The sequence below is a fragment of the Myotis nattereri genome, assembly GCF_964212035.1.
Source record: "Myotis nattereri genome assembly, chromosome: 15".
Lineage (NCBI taxonomy): Eukaryota > Metazoa > Chordata > Mammalia > Chiroptera > Vespertilionidae > Myotis > Myotis nattereri.
The window spans coordinates 23,434,585-23,461,033 of record NC_138090.1 but is presented as its reverse complement, the minus strand read 5'-3'; the positions used below and the strand labels follow the sequence as shown (position 1 = coordinate 23,461,033).

Sequence of the window (26,449 nt, the reverse complement as noted above, 5' to 3'; positions counted from 1 at the left end):
CATTGGTTTCTAGAGAGAGTAGAAGGGAGGGGAAGAGAGACACAGAGAGAAACATCAATGTGAGAGAGACACATTGATTGGTTATCTCCCTCAGGCCAGGCGCCCCAACCAGGGCTGGGGATCCAACCTGCAACCCAGTACATACCCTTAACCAAAATAAAACCCAGGACCCTTCAGTCCCTGGGCACTCATTCCATCCACTGAGCCAAATGTCTAGGGCAGTGGTTCTCAACCTTCCTAATGCCGCGACCCTTTAATACAGTTCCTCATGTTGTGGTGGCCCCCCATTTCATTGTTACAAACTGAACATAATTAAAGCATAGTGATTAATCACAAAAACAATATATAATTATATATGTGTTTTACTATGGTCTTAGATGATCCCTGTGAGTTGTTTGACCCCCAAAGGGGTCGCGACCCACAGGTTGAGAACCGCTGGTCTAGGGCCAGTTGACAGTATTTTTAATGAAAAACCACTAGGGGGCTCTGCATAGGCATGCTAACGTGAAAATGAGGCTGGTATTTCAGATCAACTTAGCAAAATAGAAATTTTGAATTTTTCTAAATTTCCCCAATTTTGGGGGGGCTGATAAAATGTACTGCTTACCTTCAGTTTATAGACAATCATGCTAACTATAACTGCCTTCATTACTGCTCTACAATCTATTACAGACTCAATCACACATTTCCCTTCCTCAGAAAAGGCCCTCACTTTACATCAAGATTAAAATCTTTTTCCTGCAACATGGCTTTAGTACTGACCACCTACCACCAGTATTTTTCCCCCTCTAAATAGACTTAATTTTTTAAGAGCAGATTTAGGCTCAAAATTGAGCACAAAGTATAGTTTCCATATACCTCCTGACCCCATCTTTCTCTGTTTTGGGAACATCCCTTTGCCAACTCTGAGATACTGTACTAAAACTACTGATATCTTGATTCAATCTATATTGGCTTTTTATAAACAACTGGCCAAACACACTCATCCCTTAATGTTTCTACTCAATCATGCTAGCAGGCTTTTACCTGCTAGATTTCATTAGTGATTACTAGTACATTTAATACATGCAGGCCTGACTAGTGTGAAGGAAATCAGTTACCAGATCTTCCAACTTTCACATGTACCTTCAGTCAAGAAGTTTAATTAATCATTTAGTGAATCTTAGTTAAGACTGGTATACTTCTCAGAAATTGAGAAAGTAGGTTTAATGAGTGGATAACATTCTGCTAAACAGATGTTTTTAAATTTTGTTTTCAATAGAACTAAAGTAAGACCCAACCAAACTGTCAGCTGATAGATCATTAATTTTTTTTTTTTGTTGCTCACCATGTGATTTCTGGTGTGGAAAGGAGTTTTTTAAAAAGTTAAGAGACTGCTATAACAAAACCACTTTCATGTGCATCTTTATATGAACAAGGTATCTCAGCTTACCTCTATGAAAAACCTGGATATTAGAATAAAATTCTGTGGAGGATGCAGAATAAAAATAAAATTATAAACTTAAGGAGAAAAAGCAAAAGAAAAATTTCCATCTTTTAGTTTATTCATGTATTTTAAAATAAATGTTGATAGGTATCAAATTGTCATTAAATTTAGATTTCTTTCAATACTATTAAAAGAGTAATGTAACATTTTAAAATGCGTGCTTTCATGATACTCTGCATGTTACATCCTTGGCTACTATTTATGTTTAAGATTAAAATTTTATGTTTTAACAAAAAAATATTGCAATGGGGTATGAGTTTTGTCTACAGTTCTTTTTAGAAGCATGCAGGCATACCATTCCTTCCAGGTTGTGAAAGCAAATTATCCAAATATGTATGTTTTAGGTAAAGAAATGATAACTTAAAACAGATTCTATACAAGTACTTTGTTCTAACATCGTAGAATGTGATATTCGAAGACGTTATATAAAATAGTCTTTGCATGGGCTTTAAAGGCTTTCTAATTATGTTCCGTAAAAAAGGCAGAAGTACCTGTCTTTTTTTAAATATATTTTTATTGATTTCAGAGAGGACAGGGAGACAGAGATAGAAACATCGATGATGAGGGAAAATCATTAATTGGCTGCCTCCTGCACGCCCCCTACTGGGAATCAAGCCCGAAACTGGGGCATGTGCCCTCGACCGGAATCGAACCCGGGACCCTTCAGTCTGCAGGCCCACGCGCTATCCACTGAGCCAAACCACCTACGGCAGGAGTAGCTGTCTTTCCAAATGCCTTTTAACCACTGCTCTAAAGGACTTACATTCTAATATTTTTCAACAGCAGAAATAGTCACACTTCTAAAACCAGAATCAAACCTGAGTTGGGTCGACGCTCTACCACCTAATGCCTAGGCATAGGTTCCCACCCCTGGCTGCACCTCTGGGTGCCCAAATGTACCAGCACCGAAGGTGGGAGAGCCCTGCACTATCTTCAAAGAGTTCCTCCGTTGATTTAAGGACGTGACGCTACTTTTCTTCATTTGTCTTTTTTTTAAAAAAATCTCCCAATGCCCACTTCACAGAGCTGTACGGCTACACAAGTTCAGGAAGTGTTGGTTGTACTGCCAATGGATTCAACCTAGTACTGTCTAGGCACGTAAGCAGGAGGCCAATGGATCCTACTATTACGTTTTTTGGCCTACATCACCCTAGCACCATCGTTCTCATGGGGGAGGGGAGACTAGTGGTCACCTGGCAACGTCGGGGACATTTTGGGCTCGCACGCTACTAACCATCCTGCAATGAACACGGCGGCCTCACCTCAGAAAAATTCGGCGCCAGAGCAAGACTGTCTGGTGAGGGGCCCTGTGTCTCCGAGGAGAAGCCAGTCGAAAGGGCCCTCGCTTTCTAACTCCAGGATCCGGCGGGCATCCAGCCCCTCGCTCACTCCCCTGACTGGCGTTTATGGCTCCACCGTACCGCGCCACGCCGCCTCTGGCTCCAGCAGCGGGCCTGGCCTCGGGGCAGCTTCCCCCGCGGCGGAGGGCGGGCGGCCGCGCAGAGCCTGCTGGGAGCACGCGCTCACAGTGGACAGCCAGCGTCGCCTCCCGCCCTCAGTTTGTTGCGCGAGACGGGCCCTGCGTCACTTCCGCTATGAGCCCCCGCGGGCCCGCCCACCACCCCTCCCTTTCGTGCGTCGTAACCCGGGGCAACTGTCGCCCGCCGCCGGCGAAGACTAAGCTGCCGGGGGCTTTCCACCGCACTGGCCCCACATGTGAGGGTGTGAGTGGCGGCGGCCGCTTCCCCGCCCCCAGTGCAAGGCCCCATCCCACTTCACGCGCAGCAGAGCGAGAGCCCTGCCCAGTAAGAGAAGAAGCTGCCCTCTGAGACGGGGATGCAGAAGAGAGAGGTACCAGCACTGGGATTGAGGGCGGGGCCTGGGGAGCAGCCGCACGGTGTGGGTGGGGCAGTGGGAGGGGCCGCTGAAAGGGCGGGTCCCTATGAGGGAGGAGCCAGTCGAGGAAGGGGTGGGGCTTGGTGAGGCAAATAGGGAAGTCTTGCTGGAGTGGTTAGCTCTTGAAAGAAGAGAAGGCATCTTTTGTGGCTGGGTAGGAACTGCGGTTGGAAGGGGTGGAGGTAGATGAGGAAGAAGGAAGGATCCAGGAAGAAGTGGGGGTGCCTGAGGGAAGGGAGGGACTATTAAGGGAAAGGGCAGAGCCTTTCCTTTAGGAGAGACAGGTTGGGTCTGTGTTTGATGACTTGTTTTTCAGGTGGACTGTAAGCTGTATGAGAGCTGCCCAGTCCTAGGCATCTGATAGGCACTGAGTGAGTGAATGAATGTGAAAGGAAAAAGTGGAAGAGTTGTAGACTGTGATTGGAATAAAAATGGTCTGATCCGAGGACAGATCGTTGTAGGAACTGCACTCCTATGAACAATCAAAGCTGCTGTGCTCTGTGGGCACATAATAAGCATAAGGCACACATAATTAACATGGGGAGGTAAGACTTATACTCTTAAAAGTGTAAACAATTTACTCAAATTGGGTGGCGCTTATGCTTAACTTTGAGGCAAAATTTCAACTTACAGAATTGTGTTTCAAAATTATAAACCAGATTGAAGTCCCAATGACAGTTTCCTTCAGAAACTATAGATCAGCATGCCCAGGTCAATCTTCAAGACCACTTCACATGGGTGAAGCTTAGCTCTGTATTAAGAAACTTAACTAGCCCTGGCTGGTTTTTCTCAGTGGTTAGAATGTCAGCTGTAGACTGAAAGGTCCCAGCTTTGATTCCAGGCAAGGGTATGTACCTTGATTGCAGGCTCAATCCCTAGATCCCTTGCCCTGGTTGGGGTTCGTGTGGGAGGCAACCAATTGATATTTCTCTCTTTGTTTCTCTCTCCTTTCCATTCTCTCTCTCTCTCTCTCTCTCAAAAAAAAAAAAATCAGTGGAAAAATATCCTCAGGTGAGGATTAAAAAAGAAAGAAAGAAAAGAAAGGAAGGAAGAAAAAGAAACAGCTTCCACCATGGCTGTTTCTATTTATTGATTTCTTCAACACAATGATAAGGTCCACAGGAACATCCATTTAGAAATCCAAGTGAAGCTGCCAGAAACCCATCTTTCCCTGGCTGAAATTCTGACATGGACTCGATTCCTTTAAACCTGAAACTTCTAGGAAGATGAGGGTAGGTGTGGAGACATGGTGTGTAGAGCCAGGGAAGTGGTAAGGAGTTTTGAGGGATTACAGCCTGCTTTTGACTTAAAAACCATGGGCCTTTCACTTCTGACGCATCAACATCACCCCACTGTTAATTGATTGCCTGACTATGTAGACAGGCAATGGCAAATATGTGGCAAATGTGCAACCACCATCCTTATTTGTTCCCTGACAGTCTTCATTAATCACAGAACTCTTTCCCATAGTGGCCAAGTCTTATGATCCTTCTCAACACAACACCCTAGGTAGCCACTACTTGTTTGGAACTGATAATTTGGAACATATTCTTCATACCTAATGTAGATAATAAATGTAAGAAAAATTAATGGACATCAATGTAAATGTAAATTTCCTTAACTCTTGGTAAGATTCCTTTTTGTTTTTAGTGGTGTTGCCTAAATAGATGGATCAGGAATCCTGTAGCATGTAGAAATGTAGGCCAGATAATTGTGTATGAGGTTGGATAATTAGTAAATACCCAATACCACAGATATCCATAGGACATTGTCCTTTATCCTCTCCTCAACATTTATATCAGTGATTTAGATGAAGTTACAGAAGGTATGTCTATTGAATTAATGAAGTTTTAAAGTAGGAGTTGGAAGAAATGATTCAGAATGATCTAAGCAGGTTGGGGTGATGATCGAAAAACCAAGAAAAAAATTTCTTAGAAGAATCTGATCAATTTGGATGTCTACATCTAGCAAATTAGAAGAAAAAAAATATATTTATTTATTTATTTATTTTTTTAAATATATTTTATTGATTTTTCACAGAGAGGAAGGGAGAGAGATAGAGAGAGTTAGAAACATCGATGAGAGAGAAACATCGATCAGCTGCCTCTTGCACATCCCCCACCGGGGATGTGCCCGCAACCCAGGTACATGCCCTTGACCGGAATCGAACCCAGGACCTCTCAGTCCGCAGGCCGACGCTCTATCCACTGAGCCAAACTGGTTTCGGCAGAAAAAAAAAATATTTAAAGGAAATCAACAGCATGGGCATGAAGTCAAGAAGACAGGGATTATTAACAATTCATATTAGAAAATCTAGAAGTTATAGTTGACCTTAAACTCAGTGTTATTCAGGATTGAGATATAAGCCCTGGCTGGGTAGCCCAGTTGGTTAGAGCATTGTGCTGATATGCCAAGGTTTCGGGTTCCATCCCAGATCACAGCACATACAAGAATCAACCAATGGCCTGTCCTGGCGTGGCTCAGTAGTTGAGAGTCAACCTGTGAACAAGAGGTCACCGTCCGATTCCTCATCAGGGCACATGCCTGGGTTGCAGGCTCCATACCCCATTGGAGGCAGCCAAACAATGATTCTCTTTCATCATTGATATTTCTCTCTCTCTCTCTCTCTCTCTCTCTCTCTCTCTCTCTCCCTCTCCCCTTCTCCCTTCCTCTCTGAAATCAATTTAAAAAAAAAAAAAGATTCAACCAATCCAATGAATGCATAAATAATTGGAACAACAAATCTCTATCTCTCCCTCTCTCTTTCAAAAAAAAAAAAAGATTGGGATATAGCATTTAAAACATATAGCAATCTTTGTTGAATTAATAGGGGTAGATCAAAGGGATCCAGGTTTCAAAACAGATACTTCTAGGCAAACCGAATTTAAAGTACTGTCCTAATTTCCAGATACTACATTTTAAAGACATTGGTAAGTGACTGTGCATTCTTAAGATGAGGGAATTTGAGATTCTTGTCTGAAGAAATGAGAACTATCTTCAGATATTTTCAGCATTGTCATGTGTTGCTTTTGGGAGGAATGCCAGGAACTGAGAAGCAAAATCTTAAGCCTTGCAGATGCCTTGATTTGAGAACATTCCAATTAAAAAAAAATTATCTTTATTTTTGAAAGTATTACAGATATCCCCTTCGTTTGTTTGTTTGTTTTTTCCTATTGACCCCCGCCACCCCGACCCTGCCCCTCCCAGGCCTTCACCACTTCGTTGTCTGGGTCCATGGGCTATGCATATCTGTAATAATAAAAGCGTAATATGCTAATTAGACCAGATGTCCTTCCTTTTGGACAAAGCCACAGCAGGCAAGGGGTGGGGAGCAGGGCACAGCAGAGGCAGCAGAGGCCCCCGGCTCCTGCGGCAGTGGGCAGGGGCCAGGGCCAAGGCCCTTGCATGCATTTTGTACATCAGGCCTCTAGTATACATATAAGTTTCCCAGGCAATTACTCCCACCCCCTCCCCATTCCTCCACCCCTGCCTTCCCTCAGAAATTCATCAGTTTGTTCCATGCTTCTGTGTCTCTGGATCTATTTTGTTCATCCATTTATTTTGGAGAACATTTCAATTTTAAAGTTGCCACTGAAATGGAAAAAGTAGCTTATAAAATAATGAGCTCTCAGTTATTAAAATTATTTAAGCATATCTAAGAACAGTGCCTAACCCCAGGTCAAGAAGATTGTGTTTGTTTGTTTGTTTTTTGAAACTTTGCACTTTTTAATGTAGGAAAATCATTCATGTTAACAAAATTATGAGGGCCAACCATAAAAGCTATATTTGTGGCACTGGGGCTGTGTGTTTGTTTGTTTTTTAGTTACATAGTTTTATGATTTTTATTTAGGCCTATGATCCATTTTGAGTTAATATTTTTTCTTTTTTTATGGATGGCCAGAGGTTGCCACACTATAGTTGGAAAGACTATCCTGTATGCATTTCACTCTTTTGGCATTTTGTCAAAACTCAATTGGCCATGCTTGTGTGGGCATATTTCTGGACTCCCTAGTCTGACCCATTGATCTATGTGTCTTTCCATTCACCAATATCATATTGAGTCCTATTGCTTTATGTTGATTTTTTTAATTGGGTAGTGTGATTCTTCCACTTTATATTTTGTTTTCATAATTGTTATAACTATTATAGTTCCTTTGCATTTCCTTTAAAATTTAAAGCCAACTTGTCAATATCAATAATAAACCCTGTGTTAGGTTCATATCTTACTACTCAGCCACCTTTTTAAAGATTGTCTATTCTTAGGCCTATATATCTTTATATACATTTTAAAATCCAAAAAATTGAAAAAAGTTTTAAGAAAAGGATTATCGTGTTATAGGCACATAGTCTTATCTTCCCAAGATCTAGGACTTCTCATTCCCAGGGGTCCTGGACTCTTTTCAAGGACCATAAATGTACACATTTTAGGTGGTGACATTCTTTGTACATAAGGACCATCTGTTTTATATGTCATATCAGAAAACACCTACCAGTGTAGTACCAAGACATTATTACTGGTCACCAAAATCTGGCTTCCTTTTTCTTCTGGAGATTTAGGAGGAAGTATAATCCCCACTTTTCCTAGAAGTTAGGCAGTATCCTCTGACTTGTTCCAGCTAATGACATGGGAACTGTAGTCATGTTACTTCCAGGCAGAAGTATCTAAGAGTCAGTGTGTGATTCCCCATGTTTGCTGTCATAGTTGGCTATGGTTTTCCATTATGGTGTCTCCATTAGTTCAATGCCAGAGTGAGGATAATGTGGAGCAGAGACTACAGCATCAGACAATGGACATGTCGCATGTGTTAGAAATAAAGTTTTATTGTTTTTTATCACTGGGGGGAAATTAGGATTGCTTGTTATTAACAGCATAACCTTGCCCATCTAGACTAATACTAGGTAGCTCTAGCTAACAGACAGTGACCATGCCAAACTGACCTGTATCCTGGTAAGGCAGCCAGGGCAACCTTTTCCAAAAATAACCTGGCAGGGCCCTAGGCAGTTTGGCTTAGTGGATAGAGCATCAGCCTGTGGACTGGAAGGTCCCAGGTTCGATTCCGGGCAAGGAAACATGCCTGGGTTGTGGGCTCTATCCCCAGTGTGGGATATGAAGGAGGCAGCAAATCAATGATTCTTTCTCATCATTGATGTTTCTATCTCTCTATCCCTCTCCCTTCCTCTCTGAAATCAATAAAAATTTATTTTAAAAAAATGAAAGAACCTGGCAGAGTGAGCCTTATCTGGGACAAAGTAAAAACAAAACAAAATCCCCAAATTCAGAGTTTTGTGGATACTTTAAATATCAACTTTTAACTTCACTTTTATTAAGATGAATTGGGCACATTATCACCTTCTCCATCAAAGAAATACAGAGAATACAAAGTCCCTTTCTAAACTAATATCACATCCTTCTCTCTCTTCTTGTGTCTTCTGCTATCCTTAGTTTCTCTTCAGCTACTAGCCTTTGGAAATTTCTCTATGTTCTTGGTCAGGTGCCCTCTACTTCATATAGTTTTTTCTCTACTTGTAAATAGTAGATATGGTCATTGTTCTCAGTTTACATTGATTTTAATCCCTTGTACTCCATTTTGACTTAATATATATAATTAATTTCAGAGAGGAAGCCAGAGGGGGAGAGAGATAGAAACATCAGTGATGAGAGGGGATCACGGATCACATGGGCTGCCTCCTGCATGCCCCCCACTGGGAATGGAACTCACAACCCTGCCCTCCTGGTTCATAGGTTGACACTCAACCACTGAGTACACCAGCTGCGCTTAATTTTTTTTATATTATTATGGGAAGGTTCATACATATAAAAGTAGAAAGAAGTAGCCCTGGCCAGATAGCTCAGTTGGTTAGAACATTGTCCTGATATGCCAAGGTTGTGGTTTCAATCCCCTGGTAAGGGCAACCAATGAATGCATAAATAAGTGGAATAACAAAAATCAGTCTTTTTCTCTCTCTCTTTCTCTCTCCCTCTCTCTAAAATTAATCAATAAAAAATTGTTCAAAGTTAAAAAAAAAAGTAAGTAGAGAGAATGCAGTTAACTTATATGTCCTCATACCCATCTACAACAAACAGAGCTTATGACTAAATAAACGTAATTTATTTTATCATAATCTCTCTAACCACAACCAGCACATGCCCCACACCTCCCACACCCCTTGCATGATTATTGTGAAGCAAATCAAAATGGCTTCTCTTTAATTGTTAAAATAAAATACACTATGTTACAGTTTTTTTACTGATCATTTGCTTTCCATTTCTGTCTTTAAATGCTACTAGAGCCCTGGTGGGGTAGCTAAGTTGGTCGGAGCATCATAAACAACAAAAGGTTGCTGGTTTGATTCCCTATCAGGGCACATATCTAGGTTGGTGTTTCGATACTCAGTCAGGTACATATGGGAGTCCATCGATTGATGTTTCTCTCACATCTATATTTCTCTCTCCCCCTTTCTCTCTCAAATCAATAAAATCATAACCTTTGGTGAGGATTTTTTTTAAAAAAGCTACTAGAAGAGAGATTTTCTAGATCATAGTGAATTTCCATCTCTGTTTCTTAGATTCTCATTCATCTTTATTTCATTTTCTAATATCTTAAGTTCCTTGATCAGTTTTTCTTCATGTTTATTCATGTTTATCCAAGCATGTACTTTGGGAGCTTGGACCTCAGTCAACATTTTCTTCTTTGTATAATTTGGTTTGAGTCACTCCAATAGTGTATGTCATGGAATTTAATACCTTCTGGCCTACATCTGTGTGCCTTCCTGCTTTGTACTCCAAATCCAATTTTTAGTTGCATCTGCAAATGCATTTTCCCATGGTAGCATTTTACAATATGATCTTTGTGTTTTCTTAATGTGATTTTCTTGGAAAAAAATTAATAACTGGACTTTGATGTTTGCTTTATACCAGTAATTCTTAAACAGAATCAGATTGTTAAGCCCACTGGAAGTCAAGAAGTGGAATAGTATGAACTTTTGATTTACTTCAAATATGTAAAGTAGGCATAATTTTACTATAAAAAATATGAGTATTATATCAGTGCAGATTTCTGTCTTCCAACATAAAAGTAAAACTGCATATAATTAATTGTAAGAAGCACATTTCTATTTGTCATCATTACAAGTGCTAGAAGACAAGAATGGGCAGTGAAACTTGAAGTCACACTTATAGACAGAAAACTTAAGACTATCCTTTCCACTAACTGAATTTTTTCTGATTAGGAAAAGACCACCAATATTATTTTAGTTGTGGAGCATCTTGATCCAGCTTGCTTGAAGATACCAGGGTTCTGGAGGAGCGATCCAGTATGTAGGAATCTGACCATTTCACTAAGAATACTATGTTTACTAACAGAGATGATTCTTAGTTTTTAGTCATAAGGAGGCAATATAGTTCTCATGATCCCCCATTAAATGAGTAAAGTGCTTATACAAATGTACTCATTATAACAAATATATAAAGTGCTTATAGGAAAGATTTGCACATAGTAATAGCTATATTATAGTAAGTTTTATTATTAAGTTGTTATTGTTACCTGGCTTTCTTTTGACACTTTGTAGTATGATGTGACTGGAACCTTTTCTGGTGGCCTCACTGGGTCCAATTCTACTGACTCCAATATACGGGCTTATCCAATATTGCATCCTTGGCCTCTGCTGTTCCTCTCTCTAGATCAGTGGTTCTCAACCTTCCTAATGCCTCGACCCTTTAATACAGTTCCTCATGTTGTGGTAACCCCCAACCATAAAATTATTTTCGTTGCTACTTCATAACTGTAATTTTGCTACTGTTATGAATCATAATGTAAATATCTGATATGCAGGATGTATTTTCATTGTTTGCGACCCATAGGTTGAGAACCACTGATATATAGAGATAGTGATATAGTCTTCCTCTCAGATTTCACATATGCTCATGGCATGTGAGAAATAGTTGAAGGCAGCAGAGATGGTTAACCTGAAAGAGAGAAGAATGCATGAACTTTTTCATAGGACTGTTGGGAGGCTGGGACAGTGGGCAATCTCTGTATCAATTATTCTTTAACCTTTTGTAGTAACAGACTGCTTTAAACTCAGATGCATGCCCTTCTCTGAAGAAAACTCATTGAGCATCTTCAGAGGCATCATAGACTTTCGATTTTTAAAGATATGTTTTTATTTATTTTTTAGAGAGAGAGGAAGGGAGAGGGATAGAGAGATGGAAACATGGATGAGAGAGAAACATGGTCAGCTGCCTCCTGCACGCCCCCTACTGGGGATTGAGCCTGCAACCTGGGCATGTGCCCTGACTGGGAATTGAACCAGGGACCTCTTGGTTCATGGGTTAATGCTCAACCATTGAGCAACACTGGCCAGGCATCATAGACTTTTTTTTTTAAAAAATATATATATTTTTGTTGATTTCAGAAAGGAAGGGAGAGGGAGAGAGAGATAGAAACATCAGCGATGAGAGAGAATCATTGATCGGCTGCCTCCTGCATGCTCCCTATTGGGGATCAAGCCTACAACTCGGGCATGTGCCCTTGACGGGAATTGAACCCAGGACCTTTCAGTCTGAAGGCCGACACTAACATAAACTTTCTTAATCCCATCCAAGGATGGGAAGGCTTCCTATCACAGAGCCTTGCTCTGGAGGGCATAGCTAGGACCAGGCAGCGAACCAGGAAAAGCAGTGCTGATTCAATATAAGAAAGAGCTTTTGAACAGAGCAGTAGTTCTCCAATTTTGCTGGATTTTAGAATCATCTCAGGTGATTTAAGAAATACGGCCTGGCCGATGTGGCTCAGTGGTTGAGCGTTGATCTAGGAATCAGGAGGTCACGGTTCAGTTCCTGATCAGGGCACATGCCTGGGTTTGCTTACTCCATCCCTGGCAGAGGGTATGCAGAGGGCATCTGATCAATGATTCTCTCTCATCATTGATGTTTCTATCTCTCCCTTCCTCTCTGAAATCAATAAAAATATATTTAAAAAATAATTCACATTAAAAAAAAACCCTGATGGCCAAGTTGTGCCCAGTCCAATTATAATCAGAATCTCTGTGGTGGGGTCTGGGCATTTTATTTTATATAAAGCTTCCCAGCTGATTCCACGGTGCAGCCAAGTTTGAGAACCAGTAAATTATTTTGCCACTTGAGAAGACTCTCTAAGTAGTGAACGCCTTGTCAGTGGAGATACTTTAAGCAAAAATAAACATTCTTCTTATTGATTCAAGCATTCTAGCACTACTTAATCTCTCCTAAACAATATCTGTTTCTTTGCTATAATAGCCTCAAGTTTTAAGTTTATTTTATTATTTAGTAAATGGCTTTCCTTTTGATTCTCTGCTTTTTTCCTTTTGAACTGTACACTTGATAAGTCTAAGGGGTTCTCTGGTACAAATGTATTTGTAATTTAGAAGAGAAAAAGGTCAGAATGTATTTATAGGAGCTTCTTTGGCCTGCACAGTGACTGAAGTGGAATTTCACAATATGAGAGGATCCGGCTGGTTTACACAACCTATCAGGTCCTCAGTCATGCTGTTTGTAAATAAAATAGCACTTCTAGTTTTTAGTCACTTGTAATATAAGTGTTTTTCTTTCAGATCTCATTCATTTCCTCTGATGTCATACTGGAAAGATTAGGATGTCCAAAGATATTTGACCTTTCATCGGTAAATGGAATTTTATTACCATCTAAACGCCACTCTAAGCCTAAGTAAATAAGCTGAAACGGTAATTGAACAGATATGTTACAAGAAGTTATTTGTCTCTACCTCAACAGAAAATGAAAAAAATGTGGGTTTCTGACAGGGATCATGTTGGGGTGAGAGAAAGCAAGGTATGTGGTCCCCAGTGGACTCTATTTCATTACAAGCAAGGACTTCCTCAAGAAGGCACTAGCTGTTCATTAGCACTCAGCTGGATCATTGGTGGCCACTGCTTAGGCATTAGAGTTCATCAATGTAGCTTGTGCAGGCCCCAGGAGGAACATCTGTCTATGGGAAAGTATTGTAATCATGCCATTTTCATATGAGCAAACAGGCCCAGAAAAGTAACTCATCTAAGCCTTACACAGCTAGTAAATAAGATTGGAACCCTGGCTGTTTGCCACTCAAGTCTGTGCTGATAATTAGGATATAAATTTTCTAACCCTTTGACTGGATTATAAATGTCAAGTCCCATTTTCAACTTGGGAAAAGCATCAATTAAGGATAGATAGCATCATCATCGTCATCACTTCCACCACCATCACACTGTCACCATCATCTACTGTATTAGTTTCCTAGGACTGCCACTCCAGAGGGCCACAGACTGGGTGGCATAAACAACAGAGCCTGCCCGTTCTAGAGGCTCGATGTCCAAAATCAAGGTGTTGGCAGGGCTGATTCCTTCTGAAGACTGTGAGGAAGGATCTGATCCAGGCCACTCTCCTTAACTAGTAGATGGCCATTTTCTCCCCGTGTCTTTTCATATTATCTTCCCTCTGTGCACGTCTGTGTCCAAATTTCCCCTTTTAATAAAAACACCAGTCATATACGGTGGATGAGGGTGAACTTATTGACCAGCTTAGACCATATGCTCTACCAGTTTCCTCAGAAGCCTAAGGATCCCCAAGCTGATATCCAGAGTTGTTGGGAAGAGAAAGAGGAGAAGGCCTGGGTGCATAAGTCACACACATCCACTACAGTGCTCTTGTTATTAGCACAATATCATCTGGACATCTTTGGAGTGGAGGGTAGGGAGGTTACATTGCTTACTACAGTCTGTACTCCATCATGAGGGATAGAGCCTTGTTAACAAACATCTTCCTCTCCTCTTTTCTTCACTCTCAACTTTGGTCTTTAAATCCATTAGTCTCTAATTAAACTTATACCTATCTTTTATATTGTCAATAGTTGGCAATGGATGGTTTTGTAATATTTCTTCTGAGTCTATTCCTGAATGTGTTGAAAATGTTTCACCTGAGTTACACTTTAAAAAGAAAATTAAAACTGAGTTCAATCCGCATTTCAAACTACAGGAAGAAGATGTTAAAAACTTTAAGCAACCATCAGAGTAATCACAGTAATGGATCTCTGTCAGAAAAATGAGACAGAGTTAGAAAATGGTGAAAATAATCAAATTCCAAGCACAGAAGAATCTGAACTAAACTGTACTTATTCAGATGAAAGAAAGGAAAAGAACCATGTTTGTTGTCTCCTCAATATCAGTGACATTACGCTTGAACAAGATGAAAAAGCCAACAAGTGTGTTATCGGAACTGGATGGGAAGAAGCAGTAAGTATCTTCTTGAGTTAGGTGTCTTGCACATCAGTGTTGTGGTTGTTGTTTTATAAAGTGTTTTTTTATTTTTATTGATTTGAGAGAGGGAGGAAGGGAGAGGGAGGGAGGGAGAGAGAGAGAGAGAGAGAGAGAGAGAGAGAGAGAGAGAGAGGAGAGAGAGGAGAGAGAGAAACATCAATTTGTTGCTCCACTCCTTTATGCAGTCGTTGGTTCATTCTTGTATGTGCCCTGACTGGGGATCGAACCCACAACCTTGGTATATCAGGATGACACACTAACCAACTGAGCTACTCTGCCAGGGCCTGAACATCAGTGTTCGGATGCAAGCCTTTTTACTTTTTTCAAAAATAGTTACTATTACCAAAAAATGTGTAAAAAGTTAAATATAGAAATATCTGGAACAGAGGTAAAATATTAATGATGAGGATATTGAGTATTTATGTCACTCAGTATTGGCAAGCACAGTATTAAGTGCTTCATTCCACCTCACAGTAGTCCTATGTGGCAGGTATTATGAACAGCCTCACTTTTTGAACAAGGATACTAAGGCACCCAAAGGGTGAAATAATGTGCTGAAGATCACCCAGCCAGTGGCCAAGTTCTTCTGGACTCAAAACCTGAGCTCCTTAACTACTGTATTAAATTCCCCAAGAGACCTGAGGCTTCTGTCCCAGTGATTCTACTCAGAACCCTGTGGGTTTAACCGTAAACTATTCTTAGAATCAAGAATAGCATCCTAAATTTAGAACTAGAAAGTAATTTGATCTACTGTTTCTCAGGTGACACTTGGCAATGTCGCAACAAGGGGCAAGGGGAGGAGATGCTACTGGCATCTGATGGGTGGAAGCCAGGGAGTGCTGCTCCACATCCTACCAGGCCCAGGTCAGCACTCTAGCAAGGAATAATCCAGCCCTGTATAGTTCAGGCTGCAATACCTGAACACCACGGACAGGGTGGCTTAAGCAACTGGGAGACAGTTATTTCTCCCAGTTCTAGAGGATGGGAGTTTAAGATCAGGTCCCAGCATGGTTGGGTTCTTGGCAAGGGCCCTCTTCCTGGTTTGCCCTCACATGGTTGCCTTTGTTGTGTACAGGGAGAGGGAGAGGGAGAGGGAGAGGGAGGAGGGGGAGGAGAGGGAGAGGGAGAGGGAGAGGGAGGAGAGGAAGAGGGAGAGGGAGAGGGAGGAGGGGGAGAGGGAGAGGGAGAGGGAGAGGGAGGAGGGGGAGGGGGAGAGGGAGGAGGGGGAGAGGGAGAGGGAGGAGGGGGAGGGGGAGAGGGAGGAGGGGGAGGAGGGGGAGAGGGAGAGGGAGGAGGGGGAGAGGGAGAGGGAGAGGTAGAGGAAGAGGGAGGAGGGGGAGGGGGAGAGGGAGAGGGAGAAGGAGGAGGGGGAGAGGGAGGAGGGGGAGAGGGAGAGGGAGGAGGGGGAGGGAGAGGGAGAGGGAGAGGGAGAGGGAGGAGGGGGGGAGGGAGAGGGAGAGGGAGAGGTCCCTTGACTCCTCCTTTTCTCCTCCTTTTCTTATAAGGACACTGATCCCATCATGAGGGCCCCATCCTTTTGACCTCATCTAATCCTAATCACCTAAAATGCTCCACCTCCAAATACCATCGTATTGGAGATTAGGGTTTAAACATGGGACTTTAGGAGGGACACAAACATACAGTTCTTAACAAGCCCCAAATAGTAGTTGTGCCAAGGCTGAAAAACCCCAGTCTACGTGGTTTATTTTATAAATGTGGAAACTGAGGGCAAGACAAGGCAGAGTGATTCGCCCAAGTCCACTTGACAATTGAAGTAATCATGTCTTCCAGAGCCCTCCTCTAATACTCGCTCTACTATACTGCCCCCACCACATGTATGACCTTCCAAACACATGTTCCCATGCCAGGTAAGTCAGGGCTACAGGCTGTCCTGTTTATGAATTTAAAACTTTCTTAAGTTTAGATGGTTCAGTTTACTATGGAAGGTAACTGCTTTAAAATACACATCTAGCCCTGGCCGGTTTGGCTCAGTGGATAGAGCGTCAGCCTGCAGACTCAAGGGTCCCAGGTTCGATTCTGGTCAGGGGCACGTACCTTGGTTGCCAGCACGTCCCCAGTGGGGGGTGTGCAGAAGGCAGCTGATCTATGTTTCTCTCTCATCGATGTTTCTAGCTCTCTATCCCTCTCCCTTCCTCTCTGTAAAAAATCAATAAAATATATTTTTTAAAAAAAACAAAAATAAAATACACATCTAAGGGCTGTTGGCATGGACCTGCCTCTGCTCATCCTCTCTCCCTCCAACGTGCCCCCCCCCCACCCCCCCACCCCCCGCCCATGCAGCAGTCTCCTGGATATGGTAAACAGAGCCTGGAAGGACAAGAAAATCTGTCGGGGGGGGGGGGGGGGGGAGCGACAAGGAAAAATAGTTTTGAATTGATTTTTATTTAATGTACATCTGAAAAAATATATAGTCAGCACATCAAAGTGGGCAATTACAAATCTATTGCTTAGTATTTTAAACAACCTATTGCTAGTATTTCAGATTTAAAAATACTATTTATATGAGGCTAACATAGGCATTGAAAGTAAAAAACAACAACAAAACAAACAACATCTGTTTAAAGAAAAATATTAGTTCAAATGGCCAAAATGGGAATGGGACCAAAATTGGGGCAGCCAATCAGCTGAGAGTAATATGCTGCTTTATTTTCAGGTTCGAGGTTGGGAAAAGACTTCTCCAACTGCTTGCATTTGGCCCAGAAAGAAACGTAAGAAGGCGAAGGTGGGAGAAAGTGTCAGCGGCTGCTTACTCTGTGTCAGTCTCTCCCAAGGGACTCCCGAGGCTGGGCCTCAGACTGAGGCTGGAAGCTTGGAGTCAAGGGCTCTCGCTGAGGCAGGCTCAGAGGAGGATCGAGGGGGCCCCTCCCAGACTCAGCTCCCCACTGGCTGCCCCACCACTGCCTCCAGGAATATTAGCAAGATGTGCTCTCCCTCTCATACTCAGGGAGAGAAAAAAAGTCTGCAAATAAAGGAGTTTTTTTGGTGCATGGAAGAGTGGGCCATCCCAGAGACTGGTAGGGACCAAGACTCCAACAGCAGGACTGATCAAGGTCCCTCCATCTCAAACTCATTGAATTCCAAGGCCCTTTTAGTTCTCCCTCCCCTGAATTCTTCAGCCCCACATGGCGTGGATGTTCAGGTTAAGAAGAGTAAGAACTCGCTCGTGCAGCCAGAAGAGAAGGTGCTGAGTGTGAAAAAGGATGAGTGTGTGGCTTGTGCATATGGATTGAAAATAGTTGAAGGGAAAGATGGAAAGAGACCCTTTGAGCTGGCCAGTCACCTTAAGGTCAGCTGCGTGCAGCCTTTTCCTTCGCCAATGGTTGGGACAAACCTCCTGGCCAATCCAGAACTGGGCAGCCTGCACTGGTCCCTCCTGCCTGAGAAAAACCTGATGTGCCCTCCCAATCCCAATAGTGTTCACTGTCTCAGGACTCTGCAGCTTTTGCAAAAACAGAAAGAGCAAAGCTACAAAGCCAAATTCAAAGCCAGGGAGCTGAGACCTCCCATGAACACCCAAAAGTGCATTCTCAAGGAGGCCAAGCAGGAGAACAGGCCCCGTCCATTGGAGACCAGTGTGTTCCCAAGACCTCTCTTGCCATCCCTCACAGTGAGCAGAGTTGTTATTCCCACCTCCACTCATAGATTCCTCTGAATTGCCACAATATAATTTCCTGGGAATAAGCACCTTTGGAAACTCATTCATTCTCTTTCTCCCCTACCCCCACCCCATTCTCTTCTAGTTTCTTCCGTTCCCTTCCCTCCCTTCCCCTTTTCCATCCTTTTCTCTCCCTCCTTGCCTTCTTCTCTGTCCATTTTTTTTTAAAAACCAGAGGAAATAAACTCATTGTATGGATTTTGATTTATTCTCAGAACACCCATATTTATGTGTTACCTGCTTCAGTTGCTTAGTCATTTATAAAATGCAAACTAGTAATGCCAGTCTCAGCCTCTGCTTGCTTTATTTCTCTCCCGCTGGAAGCCAAGTGGATGGTGGGGAATCTGAAGAGGGTCTCTCATGGTGATGCCCCAATATCACCCTTGAACCCACTGGAAAGGAAAGGGCTCTTCTCTACCCCAGTGCCTGAAGCTAAGTGTACTGGCCTTTTTTGGACCAAATTATTACTTGTCTTTTTAATTTAAAGATTTTTTTTTTAAAGATATTAAAGTTGGTTTTTGTAGGGAGAGAGAGAGCGAAAGATTGACGTGAGAGGGAAACATCGATCTGCCTCCCACATGCCCCCCACAGGGATCGAGCCTGCAACCTGGGCCTATGCCCTGACTGGGAATCAAACTGGCAAGGCTTCGGTGCATGGGACTATGCCCAAACAACTGAACCACACTGGCCAGGGTTTCCTGATATTTTTAAACCGGCAGATATCTGTTGGTTGTCTCATTTTTTTCTTGCAACAAAGATTTGAAACATTGTTTCAAAAGAAAACTCCAAACCATGTCTAAATGAACATACTTGCATTCAGGTGAAATATCTGTATATTATATCCATGAGGATACTATACCCATTGTATGCTATATGTCCAAAGTGACATAAATCCATGGTTTTACCATGTTTATTGTATCCTAAGTGTCCAAAGTGATATATCTTTGTGTTGTAACCTCATGCTAGTCTCTGTGTCTGGGAAATTTTAGCCACAGTTCCACAAAACCTGCTTGGAAAGCAGGTTAGAAATCATTATTTGAGAAAAAAGCCACTGTGATTATTGTCACCCCACATGCTTCCTCCTGCCTTACTCTGCATCTAATATTTGGGAACTCCAGACAGACGCTTACAGAATGGGGCTGTTACATTCTCCCTTCCCCTGATCCTTCTCCCCACTCATTTTACTCCAATGCATATTTCCTGAAGTTGTCTATAAATTAAACATTGTTTGTAAATGAGTTATCGTTTAAATGCCAAGTGACAATGCTATGTAGAGAAATGCTCTGGAAAAAAACCCACCACTTTGTAATGAATAACCATTCAGCTGCCCTGTAATTACAGTTTGAATTTGCTTTCGTTAGGTTGTAGTTGCACTCTGTACTTTCCATTCCCTAAATGATGACTGCATTTGTAAACATCTGCTTTCTGTAATTGCTCTTTAGTTTAGGGTTTTTGTTTTGTTTTGTTGGTTTGTTTCTTTGAAACACCAGAAATACAGGAATGATTATAGTACAGCATTCATTAAAAGGTATATTTTGCCTACTTAAGTTGGACACTTCTTTAAAGTCTAGAAGCAATTTGTAGCTTCCATCCATCCCTTCTTCCCCGAATGAAGGAAACATCTGGATTCCATCCTCAAGAAAAGACCTTGATTTCCCACTGTTTCTTGACAGTGGGGGTGTTGGAGCTGGTACTCTTTGAGGACAATCTAGGAATGGCAGCCTGCCCACCTAAGTCAGTGGTTTTCCACGTCCCCTGTACAAACAGCAGAATAATAAGCTCAATATGTAAAAGAGTCAGAAGTATTTGATTGGGAGGGAAGGGTATGGACCAGCAGGAGTGAGCAATGGAGCCCCACCTACTTAGCCTAGATACATTTACTTTTGAGATCTTTTTAAAAATATGTTTTTATTGATTTCAGAGAGAAAGGGAGAGGGGAGACAGGGAAACATCAATGTGAGAGAGAAACATCCATCAGTTGCCTCTTGCATGCAACCCAACTAGGGACTGAACCCTCAACTTGGGCATGTGCCCTGACTGGGAATTGAACTGGTGACCTTTCAGTGTACAAGACAATGCTCAAACAACTGAACCACACTGGCCCAACTACTTTTGAATTCTTGAGGCAGTTTAAAAACACTGATATGTTACAACTTAATATCTCTTTCTTATGAAAAATCCTTTTGATGAGATAGAGTTATAAATTCTACAGATTTGGGAGTAAACACCTATCCTATATAATAAAAGGCTAATATGCAAATAGACTAAACAGCAGAACAACCAAACAACCAGTCACTATGACGTGTGCTGACCACCAGGGGTGTCAGCAGGTGCGAGCGGGGCCTGGAGTCATCAGCACGTGGGAGCGGTAGCAGCAGGAGCAGGGCTGCTGGCAGCCAGGGAAGGGGGGCGTGGCAGGAGGGGCTGGGCAGGGGTGTGAAGGATGGGCCAAGACCCGCCCCTGTGCCCACTGCAGCCTCGTGGCCCACAGTTCCTTTCAAGGTGCACGAATTCATGCACTGGGCCCCTAGTATAGAGATAATTTAGAGTTAACAGGAAGGCCAGTCTGAACAAAAAATGGGCCAATATATGAAAGATTCATAGTATCCATCTTTTTGGGCAAATAATTAATTTGGTCAACAAAATATTGAGTGGAACATTCCTCTGTGAATGTATAAGAATGACCCCTTGGCATCCCGTTGTTAGATAATTATTCATGCACCTGATGAAGTCCCTTTAGGGATACTATTTGCATTGGCCCAGGTTTCATTTGTTTCTCTGTGGATAAAGTCATTGTAGACCTTGTCCCAATTTCCATTCAGAAAATTGGGACGCCCAAACTGGTCGTTGATGTCCAAGACTAGATAAAGGCTAAATGTTTACTAGAATGCAGGCCCCATCAGGGTTCTAGGTCACTAAGAAAACTCACAGGGGAAATAAGGAGTCAAGCATGTTATAATACAGGTCCCAGGGGCCTTCTTCCTATCTCAAGGAGATAGGTTTTGGTTCCTTTAGTCCTTTCCAAACCAAGCATGAAGAGCTCTGTGTTTCATCCCTCAGTCTATTGTTTTTGGATGTCTCATGAGTTAAACTTTACAAAACTCCCATTTTTCTTGTAAATTTAAAAATCACAAAGCAGAATTGTGGTAGTGTCCAACACAGGGCCTGAGGTCACCTATTGGGTGAGGCTGGGTTGAGGTCTGGGAATGCTGCTGAGGGTCTAGGTGAGGCAAAGGAAGGGCCAGAGGGGCAGGAGATGTTGAACAGACAGAATGTCAACCTGACAGAGAGATGAGGGGGTGACATGTTTGAAGGGCAAGGGGGAGATTTTAAATCTATTCTGATTCTAGACCTGGCTACATACATTTGGACAAGTACATAGGACTTTGGCTACTCAGGGAGACTTTCCCTAATTTTTAGCTTTACTCTCTTTTCATTCTGGACTTTGCCTCTATTGTGGAATTTACCTGTACTTCAAAGATCATGGTATAAAATGATTTGAACCCAGAATCAAATTTGCTTTCAATCTCCCCCTCTAAGTGTAGGAGCCTCAGGACCCAGTGAGACCACAGAAGCCCATCCCATCTCCCTGTGGGTGCCCCTAGCTGGCCAAGCAGGCCAAGCTGCACAGCTGGTGGCCTCACATCTGGGGCTTTTTGGGGTGTCTGGACTTGGGTCCACTTGGTGCTATAGTTTAGGGGCTCCTGAGAAGCAAGGTGGGGAAGTAAGAAACAGGGGGGCTCCTGTGGCCATGACAGAGGACAGACCAAGGCAGTTGCTGGTCCCACAGAGAACACTTTTCTGCTGTCTGCTAGGCCCGTGGTCAGCAAACTGTGGCTCGCAAGCCACATTCGGCTCTTTGGCCCCTTGAGTGTGGCTCTTCCTAAGCCTTAGGAGTACCTTAAGTTAATAACAATGTACCTACCTATATAGTTTAAGTTTAAAAAATTTAGCTCTCAAAAGAAATTTCAATCGTTGCACTGTTGATATTTGGCTCTGTTGACTAATGAGTTTGCCGACCACTGTGCTAGGCTAACTGGGAGCCATGAGAGACTCAAGGTTATGCTCTCGCTGCCCAGGCTAATCTCCTAGCTGGTCACAGAATGCAATTCCACTTGTTTTCAAGGCATTGTTGTTTCTAAAAGTTCAAACCTCCTTTGGGGCATTATCTCTTTATCCTGAGTGTATGCATGTGCATCAGGGATCAAGTTCTTCTGTAACCCCAAGAGAATCCAATCAGAGATTGCGTTTAGTCAGGCCAGGTAGAGTCTGGAGGGTCCAATATGTCTCCCAGGTGGGGGACAGTTGGAGCACTGGGTGGAAAATACCACATAAGGCAGGAAGGAGGGCTGGAGAATGTCTTTCCTGTGGTGAGGATGATGAGGTACGTAAAACAACAGATTTGTGGTTTTCCTGAATGTACTAATCAGATCAAATATGAATAGCTGAATCAGTTATTTCCCTTAATGGATAAGTGACTTCAAAGTTGTACAGAAAGCCTATGGGCATGGTGAGTTGTTATTTGGACCTTGAAGGATCTTCAATCTTTAATAGTCCTCACAGCTCAGCTTTGTAACTTGTTGAACTAAGGCTCTTTGCTTGAGACCCTGTTAATCAATCCATGGGCTATCTTTAGCCCCTGGTTCTTTTCTTCATCCTGTTTTGCCTGAATTTTCCCTGCACCAGTCTAAATACCAGCACTCTGTTCCCTGGCTGTGGTGTCTCAGTGGATTGAGCATTATCCCATAGACCAAGAGGTCCTGGGTTCAATTCCCAGTCAAGGTACATGCCCAGGTTGCAGGCTCAATCCCCAACAGGGAGCAAGCTGGAGGCGGCCGATTAATGATTGTCTCACATTGTTGTTTCTATCTCTCTCTCTCTCCCCCTTCATCTTGGAAATCAATAAAAAATGTATTTTTTTAAAAACAGCGAACTTGAAAATATTCTATAAAGTAGTCTTATTTTCAGCACCACAGGAGGGTTATGAATATTAACCAAGTCCTCAATGTGAAAGGGCTGTTAGCAATTTCATTTGTTTTAATCTGCATGTTGCTGTGAAGAAAACTCTAATCTCTGAATAAAACATTTAATTCGGGACAAATACCACTGGTCCTGATACTCTTCACTTGTGAAGGTGCAATTTCTATGGCAATTTACCCAAATCCTTTTGACTGATTTCCCTAATGTAATTTCAGGTAAATGGAATGTCAGAGAGACACTTCTCATTATGGTAGCTATTTAGAGAACTGTAAATCTGAAGACCTACTACTCAGGTACATTCTTGTTAAGACAACAGTGATTTAAGTAGTTTAAAAATATACCACATCTTAACCAAAAAAGGTGAAAAAGAGAAAAAATTGACACTAACTTACAATTCATTAATAGTACCAGACTTCAGTATAGCTAAACAAAAATTACTATCATGAACTGAAATAGACAATATAAATAACTCCTAAAGCATAACTTGCCAAAGTTTGGATGGTTTCTCAAAAGTGTAATATAAAATCTTAATTTTCGAAGGCTCACTTTTTAATTAGGGAAAAGTTTTTGAGGAGCATTTTAAGGGTAAATATTCTTTTGTGATAAGTTAATTCAGATGCACAGACTTCTGCCACATTTTTATTGCGGCATGAACTCTAGATTTTCTGAAGTCACTAAATTTCTCGTTACAGCACAGGAAAAAGGAGATAAAGTAGGAGAGGGATCAGTATCAAATTCAGCCCTAAGCAGCAACATGTTTGAGATGCAATCATAAAACCAAGTATCTCACCCGGGGCATGGAAAACGCAGTGGATCATCAGAAAGCAAAGACTAAAAAGCCGCAAGCAGAAGGAGTAAGAAGATGCCAGGCCTGGAACAAGGTCTTACTGACACATACCATGTTATTAAGCTCACTCCTTTAGGGAAAAAAAGTCTGTTGTTCACATTGAGAATGACAATTGCCATGGAGATACATTTTTTCAAAAAATTTTTCATTTTCTGAAATTTTACTGATAAGCTAAAAAAGAGAATCACTTGTTTCAATTTTGTTATTTTTCCAGCCTTATGTTCTGTAATATTAACTTGCTTGAGAGTAAAGTATCAACAATTAATGGAAGAGCCTTGGCAATAGTTTTTCCTATGCTTGCCAACCTTCACTATTTTGAAATTGTGGATTTAGAATAAAATTACAAATGTACTTATTAGTAAGATAAAATTTGGAGTTCTTGAAAAGTTGGTTGAAAGAACTGAATGAATATTGGTACTCTTCTAGTTCAAGAATTATAGAAAATGCTTTTATTTATTCACATCATTTGGGCACTTGCTTCTTTCATATATATATCTTATTAATCCTCACCCAAGGATATTTTTCCCATTGATTTTTTTGACATTTGAGGATTTTTAAAAAATATATACTTTTATTGATTTCAGATAGGAAAGGAGAGGGAGAGAGATAGAAACATCCATGATGAGAGAGAATCATGGATCGGCTGCCTCTTGCACACCCTCTACTGGGGATCAAGCCCACAACCAGGCATGTGCCCTTGACCAAGATCGAACCCGGGACCCTTCAGTCCACAGGCCGACGCCCTACCTGCTGAGCCAAATGGGTTAGGGCTTTCCCATTGATTTTTAAAGAGAGTAGGAGGAAGAGGGAGAGAAAGAGAGAGAGGGAGGAAGAAAGAAACATAGATGTGAGACACATTGATTGATTGCCTCCTGCACATACTCCAACAGGGGCTGGGGTTCCAACCTGCAACCCAGGTACCTGCCCTTGACTGGGAATTGAACCCGAGACCCTTGGGTGTGCGGACCAAGGCTTTAATTACTGAGCACACCAACCAGGGTCAAACATGCATATTTTTAAATGTAGTACCCACATTTATTAATGTTTTAGAACCCTGACAAACTAAGAATCCTCTCCATTTGCTCTCTAGTCTGCCTCTCTTGATAGGTAAACAATATATCAGTGTATCTGCTAATAAAAACAGTTCACATGACTTAATCCTTTGGATGTAAACATTGCAAAACAATAGTATTTAGCAGACTATCTTCTAGGCCATAAAAACATTAAAATAGCCAACATCTTGCTTTAGCAACTGGATTAAAATTCATGTCATTGAACAAAGTATTTTAGATGCTGGATTATGAATAAACTAAAGATAGACCTGTCCTCTTTGGGTGTCAAATCCAATCAGTGGTAGTTTAACACACTTCAGATGAGAACACACACACATATACTGTGAAATATAAGGGAAATAAACTGCACAATACTTGGGACTTCAAAGCCTTCATCCCTAAATCCACCCACGCCCCCTGAATTACTTGAGCCTTCTGAGGACAAGTTTGAGAAGCACTAATCTAAAAATACTGTAAGTTCTCTTCACAGTCAATATTAGATGACAGGCTTTGAAGTGCAGTTTTCTACTGGAAGTAAGAATGACACTCTAAAATTAAGGCCATAGGCCTTGGCCTCTGTGCTCAGCGGTTAGAGCGCCATCCCGAGCACCGAAGGATTGTGGGTTTGGTTCCTGTTCCAGTCAGGGCACATACCCATGTGTGCATAAGGTAGCCAATTGATGTTTCTCTTTCTCTCTCTCTTCCTCCCTCTAGGATCAATGAAAAAAACCATATCCTCCAGTGAGGACTAAAAAATAATCAAGGCCATAAAGGATGACATGTAAATATCAACCTGTCACTTGCCACTATAAATAAAATAATACAACTTGACAACTAGATTGGCACTGATACATTTTCTTCCCAAAAAGTAGCTTCAAATCTTCCATGGCATCGTTCAGGTAAATCTACAAAAATTTTCTACCTTTATATTTCCTTTATGTCAAGGGAAATAGAAGCAGTGATTTGATTTCCCTGTAAATTAGTGACCAAAGAACTACTTATATTTTAACCTCCCCTTTTTTTTTGCTCTTAAGCCAGAACCACATTATTTACAAAAGCCATCACAGTATAAAATGGTCACATTTGGCAAATGTATTAATTGAAGTAAAAATAAATTTTCCAAAAAATTATATCGTAAAGTGTATAGTTTTTATCAAAATAAAAACTTTACATCAAAATAGGAACTTTAAAATGGAGTGTCTTTTCATTTTCTATTAGGAAA

At 41.7% G+C, this 26,449-nt stretch overlaps 1 protein-coding gene across 2 annotated transcripts; it reads left to right on the top strand.

The window, feature by feature from the left end:
* Nucleotides 1–3,145: 3,145 nt before the first annotated feature.
* LOC308531471 (uncharacterized protein C16orf46) lies at nucleotides 3,146–26,415 on the top strand. Of its 2 annotated transcripts, none has more exons than XM_081108400.1 (5): nucleotides 3,146–3,337; nucleotides 12,974–13,042; nucleotides 13,153–13,209; nucleotides 14,392–14,648; nucleotides 17,347–23,279. In XM_081108400.1, the coding sequence occupies exons 4-5, from the start codon at nucleotides 14,439–14,441 to the stop codon at nucleotides 18,343–18,345; spliced, it is 1,209 nt and encodes a 402-aa protein (XP_080964526.1). In that variant the 5' UTR covers nucleotides 3,146–3,337; nucleotides 12,974–13,042; nucleotides 13,153–13,209; nucleotides 14,392–14,438; the 3' UTR covers nucleotides 18,346–23,279. The 2 variants fall into 2 exon arrangements, with proteins under 2 accessions (XP_080964526.1, XP_080964527.1); XM_081108401.1 differs by lacking the exon at nucleotides 13,153–13,209 and adding an exon at nucleotides 25,942–26,415 and having other exon boundaries at nucleotides 3,319–3,337; nucleotides 17,347–18,300.
* Nucleotides 26,416–26,449: the final 34 nt, after the last annotated feature.

Coding starts and splice junctions, on each gene's coding strand:
- LOC308531471 (XM_081108400.1), top strand. CDS start 14,439: ATGGATCTCTGTCAGAAAAATGAGACAGAGTTAGAAAATGGTGAAAAT. Junction 14,649..17,346: donor GAACTGGATGGGAAGAAGCA/GTAAGTATCTTC, acceptor CTTTATTTTCAG/GTTCGAGGTTGGGAAAAGAC.